The sequence below is a fragment of the Eschscholzia californica genome, unplaced genomic scaffold, assembly GCF_041429995.1.
Source record: "Eschscholzia californica isolate CP2 unplaced genomic scaffold, dmEscCali1.0.p SCAF_5, whole genome shotgun sequence".
In the NCBI taxonomy this organism is placed as follows: Eukaryota; Viridiplantae; Streptophyta; class Magnoliopsida; order Ranunculales; family Papaveraceae; genus Eschscholzia; species Eschscholzia californica.
Window position 1 is genome coordinate 38,792,913 of NW_028238472.1, and position 8,999 is coordinate 38,801,911.

Sequence of the window (8,999 nt, forward strand, 5' to 3'; positions counted from 1 at the left end):
CTAGGTAGATGTCACCCAGCTGGTGGGAGAGGTTAGACCCCATCTCTCGTGGCCTCCATTGTAGGAACCATGAATCTAAGTGATGTAGTCGCAGCGGAATTAAAATAAGAACAATAAAATAAACATAGAACGGTAAAGAAAACGATAAATAAACTAAAACTTAATTAAATTCAATGGTTTTTCTCTTCAATATGAATATCAAAATAGACTAGACCTCCTTTTATAGGATAATAGACTTTCCTAGATAGACTCAAACTAGGATTCCTAAATATTAAAGATACTTAAAACATAGAAACTCCTAAATAATAGAAATACCAACATAAGGTAATTTCCTAATCCTAAACTAACTAGGACGACTAATGTAGCCGATTGGGTCGTGGGCACGCGTGAACGTGGGCCCACGCGTTATGCGCCTGCATCAGCTCCCCGTTCCCCAGAAGGTTCGTCCCGAATCATTAAGATGAAAAATAATAATAATAATAATAATATGATCCACCCGTATACGATGGATTTCGCCGTGGCGATCCGTAATTCCCACTTTGAACGAATTTTGCGTTGGATCTGAAGGATACCAATTTGCCAAAAATCGTCAACTTCAATCCCAATCTCATATGCCATTGATTCTCGAAATATTAACTTTAGGGAATAAACAACGTCTAGTAGATTTCTACATCTCCCGTCATCTTGAAGTTCGATATAAAAAATCATAAACACTACATTCTTGTCGATGGGGAAGTCAACCTTGAGTTTCTTCAACCAAGTCATCATTGTATCAAAAATTGCTTTGAAAATCTTCCTAACCATGCCGATATTCCCATGAGCTTCTTCGAGTTTTGCAGCAGTAATCCGTATAGATGGTTCCTTTGGAAGATGTTGTCTTCCTGTGTGAAGAACTTTCTTCGCATCATCATAAGTTTCTATTCTTGCAAGAGCGAGCCAATGATCGACATGCACAGGGGAACGCTCAACAGCTAAGTGAAGCGAAGACCTTGCATCATCTCCGTTAGCTAGTTCAAGAACTGCTTGCCAAAGCCAAACAAAATTTGGAATATGATCAAGACCATTCCTCAAAACCCAGCTCTTTTTTCCATCTTCTTTTTCTAAATTTGCAACTTGCGTCCACAATTTAACAGAATGGGAAATTGCCTTAACACCCCTAGCAAGTACAACTTTAGCTTCTTCATGGAGCCCACAAGCTTCCAACCAGACATCCTCACGAGTAGGGCATAATTCACAACACTTATGAATCAATTTCCTTGCATCTTGAAGTTCACCTGGAGTATATTCAAGCCTTGCTCTTCCTTCTCCAATTGAAGTCAAATTGGTCACGTGTGTCTGAGACCAAGGAGCTTCGGTGCCACCCACTGCCCTACTCTTTGGATCCAATGATGTATCATGTTCCTTTTTCTTGCCTAGCCTTTACAAGCAAAGTATCAGCAACATGAACAAACCTTTCAAGCCATTTCTTCTTATTGCTCAATGAGTAATTACCTATAGCAGGAAGACTATCCCATTCTTTAGCTGAAACTGTATACAATTTCCTCTTCGAATATTCAAATTGTGCTGTAATTTTAGGGTCTAAAGCTCCATACTTTTCAATTTTTTCTTTTAACCTAGCTTTTCTTCGATTCTTCCGTCTAGAATCCATTTTATTATCAATACTTTCCCAAACTGCAGTAGCTTCTTTATCATTCTCATCATATTCAGTAGAAGCAACATCATTACCTTCAAATTCATCAAACTTTTCATTTTCATCGTAACTTTTTTGATTGGCGTCCTTCAACTAAGGATCGAGACTAATTCTGAATTCATGTGGGGTTAATGTTTCTTGCCTTGACCGCCTATTATCGTTCCCTCCAATATCACTAGCATTAGTATTACAACCTTCGTCCTTCTCCAACAACCCACAAACATCGGCACGCGTACCATTAGTAGCAGCAGAAGTACTACTAACGACATTGTTATTTGTATGAGCATTAGTAGAATCGGCAGGTAAACAGAAATTCATCATCACCCCATGACCAGGCATCACTACTTTTTGCTGGAGATCTCGGGTTTGGTAGGTCAGACTCTTCCGTGGTGTGTAAGGGACAATATGGAAAGAAGAATCAACCAATGGGTTTTCAGTTGAATAATAAGTGGTAGACCCATTCTCTGTTCCTCCGTCATCATCATTGTGCTTGGTGGGGACAATAACCGTTAGGGTTTCCATACCAATTTCTTCTTTCTCCTCCGCAATTGGAAGAATTGTATTATGTTTATTGTGAACTTCTTCTTTAATATCATCTGAAGTTGCTTCAGTGAACGTGTCTTCGGCTTTCTCTTCTTCTTCTTCATCATCTTCTTCTTCTACTACTTCTTCTCCTTCTCCTTTTCCTTCTCCTTCTTCTCCTTCTACTTCTCCCTCTCCTACTTCTTCTTCTTCTTCTTCTATGACAATATCATAACCCATATCTCGAAGAATAATCGCTTGTAATTGAAGAGATTGTGGTGTATTAGAAGAGAATAGTTTGTCCAAAGTGTCAAACGATTTGAGAGCTTGTTCATTGGATATTTTTTATCGAATCCACCATCAACGAATCATCCTCTATCTTCTTATCATCAATAACTTTTTCTTCGGACAACGACGTAGGTTGCTTCAAGAGTGTTGGTGTTGGTGGTTGTGGTGAATAACAAGTGTACGAAAGTGGTGAATAATAAGAGTACGGAGGTGGTGGTGGTGGTGATTTTAGTGTTGGATAGTAATAAAGTGGAGGTGATGGTGTACAAAACACTGGTGGTGGTGACGGTTGGTATCGACAAAGAGACGGTTGTGTATAATAGTTCGATTGAAACGTTTCTGAAGAAAAAAGAGACGGTTGTGGTGGTGGTGGTGGTAGTGGCGAAGTTGATATTAGCGATGGTGAACACGGTGGTGAATACGGTGTTGAAGACGGTGGTGGTGTATAATTAGAGTACAGAGGTGGTGGTGGGTTTTCTCGTACGGTTTCTCCAGGATTCCAATGATAAACATACAAATCTCTATTCGCAGACAAACATGATGTGCATAAGCATTGATTCGTTATCCCTTCATGAGTATAATCCGATGGATTATAATTCTCTTGGGGCATGGAATAAGATTGATATTGAGTGTATTGGTGTAACACCCCAAATCCAGATTTCCACGTCGGCCGCCATGAAAACCTAAACTTAAAGCATTTCTTCGCAGAACAGTAAACATATACGATATACTCATCATGGAGACAAATAGTATCGAACATGAAGCTCAAAAAGTAACAATAAATCAACTACTGAAACTTTACCAAGTTTCTCAAAACTCACAGGATGTCTCTAAATCATAGACACAAATGTCGGACAAGATAAAACATAAATAACACCAAGTGTTTAGGAGATACAACTCCAAATAACTACCTAAAGAAAGAAAGAAAAAAACCACTAAAGAAACTCCTCCAAGGCTAACTATGACTCAAGCAGGTGGCACTTCCCGATTTCCTTGCCCTGAAAAATAAATGGTTGGGTCAGACCCCAACAAGTAGATTTCGAAACCTCTAAAGCCTCAATAGACAGTTTCAAGAGCTACCAAAACAAATAGACAACCACCTATCAAGTAAACATGTCCAAGAATAGTATCCGAGTTGTGACCATTAGAAATAAGGTGTACCACATATGTAACAAACAACAAAAAGCGGCATGATGAGTTCGTGTCCACCTTATGTAAGAGTGTGGTCCACAAGGTCATCCATTGTGTTAGCGCCGACCCCATACGCTCCATACCTATATCACATCCGGTAGAGAGGGTCGAACCAACCACATAACTCTTACAACCCTTCACCAACTCCATCACGTCACACATACATAATATCACACCATTTGTAATAAACAACCAAAAGCAATATGACAAGTTGGTATTTACGTTGTATGAGAGTGTGGTCCACAAGGTCATCCATTGTGTTAGCGCCGACCCTATACGCTCCATACCTATATCACATCCGGTAGAGAGGGTCGAACCAACCACAAAACTCTCACAACCCTCCACCAACTCCATCACATCACACACATACAATAGCATCACACCACAACATACATAAAACAAAATCATATTCGTTAGTATGTTACGACGTACGAGTTTCATATTTATAATGTTTGCAAGTAATGAATCAATGATGATAATAGCCTAAAATTCTCATATCATGTTGAGTTTTAGCACATGTTCATGTATCTATATAAAGAGTATTGTCCAATAGTGAGAGGCATCTAATTATAAGAGTTATATACTAAAATCATGGCAAATAAAGAGGTCTAGCCCTAAATATCATTGTAATACATGAATCTAGCATGAAAATGTAAATGAAGATTGTATGGTTCATCAAGTATGTCATTATAGCAAATATCCTCAAAATCTAACACATAGATGAGATTCAAAGTGACCCAAAAAAAAAAGTTTGTAGGAATATAAATCTACTACTTCTAGTATATATATTTGTGTCAAGAACCCTAGTCTATGTTCAAGTAATACTAAAATCTAGGGTTTGTATTTTCATCTAATTTGTCTAGGTTTGTCTATAAAATGGCTATTCAAGCCCTAGAGAGATAGAAATCTACCTTAGATCCCAAGCAAAATAAGCCCGAAGTGAAGAACAAGAAAGATAAATCACCAAGCTCCAAACCCTTCTTCTTCCTCTAACTTTCTCTCACTAGAAAATCCCAAAATCTTTCTTTCTCTCTCTCTAACCCAAAATGAGGCTGCTAAAGTTTCAAAAGAAGGAAAGGAAAAGGAGGGGACAAAGTGGGCGTAGGGTTTCTATGAAGTGGGGTATTAAATGGGTGTTACTATTGGCACCCTAAATATTAGTAGGAGCACTACAATCTCCCCTCCTAAAAGAAAATTTCGTCCTCGAAATTGAACGTACCTGGTGAGAGGAAGAGATGAGGATAACGGAGTTGCATATCATCCTCGCGCTCCCAACTAACCTCTTTATCATTGTGATGATTCCACTGAACTTTGACCATGGGAATAGTCTTTCGGCGAAGCACATGCTCTCTTCGATCAACGATGCGAACTGGTTCCTCCTCATATGATGCATTTGGTTGGAGCTCTAAATCATGGTAGTTAACCACCAAATGTTGATCCTCATCTCTCACATGCTTCCGAAGCATCGATATGTGAAATACGTTGTGCACTCTTGCCAAACTTGCAGGCAAGTTAAGACGATAAGCTACTTTGCCCACCTTTGCCACTATCGTGAAAGGTCCAATGTATCTGGGAGCCAACTTTCCTTTCTTACCGAACCGTAAAACACCCTTCATAGGTGACACCTTCAATAACACCTCCTCTCCAACGATAAACTCCAAATCTCTACATCGTTTGTCAGCATAACTCTTCTGACGACTCTGAGCTGCTTTGAGCCTACTCTGAATTAACGCAATCTTTTCAGAAGTATCCCGAATCACCTCTAGTCCTTCTAGTTTAGCATCTCCTGCCTCTGTCCAACACAATGGTGATCGACAAGACCTCCCATATAATGCCTCGAAAGGAGTCATGCCAATGCTAGATTGGTAACTATTATTATATGCGAACTCTACCAAGGGCAAGTGATCTTGCCAACTACCACCAAGATCTAGTATCGAGCACCGTAACATATCCTCGAGTACTTTGTTGACTCTCTCTGTCTGCCCATCCGTCTGAGGGTGAAAGGCGGTGCTAAAGTGTAATGATGTTCCCATAGAAGCCTGGAAACTCATCCAGAACCGAGAAGTAAAGGATGAATCTCTATCTGACACAATAGACACTGGAACTCCGTGCAGCCTGACAATCTCCTTAATGTAAAATTGTGTCAGTCGATCTCCACTATCTGTTGTCTTCACTGGTAAGAAGTGAGCCGACTTAGTTAGCCTATCAACTATCACCCAAATGGCATCAAAGCCTCAACTCGAATGCGGTAAACCTGTGATGAAGTCCATCGATATGTTCTCCCATTTCCACTCTGGAATAGGCAACGGTTCTAGAAGTCCCAAGGGATGTCGATTTTCTGCTTTCACCATCTGACACATCTCACACTTCCTTACATGTTCAGCAACATCTTTCTTCATTCCGGACCACCAATATTGCCTCTTTAAGTCTTTGTACATCTTGTTCCCACCAGGATGAACAGTGTACTTACTCCGATGTGCCTCGTCTAATATATCCCGTCTCAAGACCGGATCTGCCGGTACAAATAACCTCCCTCGGAATCTCAATCCTCCGTCATGTCCTGTACTGAACTCAGTTTCAGTTTCTTGCATTAACGAAACCTGTTTCTGACACCACTCATCATTAACTAGTGCATCCACAATACGGTTCAGCAAGGATGGCCTAACAACCATTCTACCCAGAAATAACGAGTCAACTCCTGACCCAACCATATCAATGTCATATGTTGCCACATCCTCCAACATCTTCTACTGATTCATCATCAATGCGGCTATGATACCCCTCGGTTGTCGACTTAATGCATCAGCTACTACATTAGCCTTACCCGGGTGGTATTGTAGCGAGAAAAGATTAAAGTGCCACTACTGCTTTTAACTGTCTAATATCCTAGACACAATCCCTAGGATTTATGAACCTAGAGCTCTGATACCACTTTGTAACACCCCAAATCCAGATTTCCACGTCGGCCGCCATGAAAACCTAAACTTAAAGCATTTCTTCGCAGAACAGTAAACATATACGATATACTCATCAAGGAGACAAATAGTATCGAGCATGAAGCTCAAAAAGTAACAATAAATCAAATACTGAAACTTTACCAAGTTTCTCAAAACTCACAGGATGTCTCTAAATCATAGACACAAATGTCGGACAAGATAAAACATAAATAACACCAAGTGTTTAGGAGATACAACTCCAAATAACTACATAAAGAAAGAAAAAAAAACCACTAAAGAAACTCCTCCAAGGCTAACTATGACTCAAGCAGGTGGCACTTTCCGATTTTCTTGCCCTGAAAAATAATTGGTTGGGTCAGACCCCAACAAGTAGATTTCGAAACCTCTAAAGCCTCAATAGACAGTTCAAGAGCTACCAAAACAAATAGACAACCACCTATCAAGTAAAGATGTCCAAGAATAGTATCCGAGTTGTGACCATTAGAAATAAGGTGTACCACATATGTAACAAACAACAAAAAGCGACATGATGAGTTCGTGTCCACCTTATGTAAGAGTGTGGTCCACAAGGTCATCCATTGTGTTAGCGCCGACCCCATACGCTCCATACCTATATCACATCCGGTAGAGAGGGTCGAACCAACCACATAACTCTTACAACCCTTCACTAACTCCATCACGTCACACATACATAATATCACACCATTTGTAATAAACAACCAAAAGCAATATGACAAGTTGGTATCTACGTTGTATGAGAGTGTGGTCCACAAGGTCATCCATTGTGTTAGCGCCGACCCCAAACGCTCCATACCTATATCACATCCGGTAGAGAGGGTCGAACCAACCACAAAACTCTCACAACCCTCCACCAACTCCATCACATCACACACATACAATAGCATCACACCACAACATACATAAAACAAAATCATATTCATTAGTATGTTACGACGTACGAGTTTCATATTTATAATATTTGCAAGTAATGAATCAATGATGATAATAGCCTAAAATTCTCATATCATGTTAAGTTTTAGCACATGTTCATGTATCTATATAAAGAGTATTGTCCAATAGTGAGAGGCATCTAACTATAAGAGTTATATACTAAAATCAGGCAAATAAAGAGGTCTAGCCCTAAATATCATTGTAATACATGAATCTAGCATGAAAATGTAAATGAAGATTGTATGGTTCATCAAGTATGTCATTATAGCAAATATCCTCAAAATCTAACACATAGATAAGATTCAAAGTGACCCAAAAAATAAGTTTGTACGAATATAAATCTACTACTTCTAGTATATATATTTGTATCAAGAACCCTAGTCTATGTTCAAGTAATACTAAAATCTAGGGTTTGTATTTTCATCTAATTTGTCTAGGTTTATCTATAAAAATGGCTATTCAAGCCCTAGAGAGATAGAAATCTACCTTAGATCCCAAGCAAAATAAGCCCGAAGTGAAGAACAAGAAAGATAAATCACCAAGCTCCAAACCCTTCTTCTTCCTCTAACTTTCTCTCACTAGAAAATCCCAAAATCTTTCTTTTTCTCTCTCTAACCCAAAATGAGGCTGCTAAAGTTTCAAAAGAAGGAAAGGAAAAGGAGGGGACAAAGTGGGCGTAGGATTTCTATGAAGTGGGGTATTAAATGGGTGTTACTATAGGCACCGTAAATATTAGTAGGAGCACTACAATTGGTCTGGAAAAAAAATTTCCTGAATCGTTAGCCCAAAACTTTGGTGGCTCCTAATACCACATGATGTAGTCGCAGCGGAATTAATATAAGAACAATAAAATAAATGAAGAACGGTAAAGAAAACGATAAATAAACTAAAACTTAATTAACTTCAATGGTTTTTCTCTTTAATATGAATATCAAAATAGACTAGACCTCCTTTTATAGGATAATAGACTTTCCTAGATAGACTCAAACTAGGATTCCTAAATATTAAAGATACTTAAAACATTGAAACTCCTAAATAATAGAAATACCAACATAAGGTAATTTCCTAATCCTAAACTAACTAGGACCACTAATGTAGCCGATTTAGTCGTGGGCGTGAACGTGAGCCCATGCGTTATGCGCCTGCATCACTAAGTGGAGATATTGTCGATTCATATAAGTACTCAATCAACTAAATACAATAGTTACTACATATACTAGTTCAATAGTTGGACTGGGCGAGAGAAATTAATGGATTAGACCCTCAAAAGAAACAGGTTTTCTAGTTTTCTCTTCAACTATAGTTATTGTAGTAGTTACATTTTCCGAACAGTTACGATTATGGAGAATGGGTAGTATGTAGTTTTACTAGTTCAATCGTTCCACCCAAAAGAGTTGTTT

The 8,999-nt window shown here is 38.9% G+C and overlaps 1 protein-coding gene across 1 annotated transcript; it reads right to left on the reverse strand.

Moving 5' to 3' along the window:
- Window positions 1-2,212, reverse strand: LOC147539071 (uncharacterized). Its single transcript, XM_086643064.1, has 4 exons — window positions 1,885-2,212; window positions 1,492-1,725; window positions 505-1,412; window positions 1-75 (listed from the first exon to the last, which is right to left on the reverse strand). The coding sequence occupies exons 1-4, from the start codon at window positions 2,210-2,212 to the stop codon at window positions 1-3; spliced, it is 1,545 nt and encodes a 514-aa protein (XP_086499190.1).
- Between the last annotated feature and the right edge of the window lie 6,787 nt (window positions 2,213-8,999).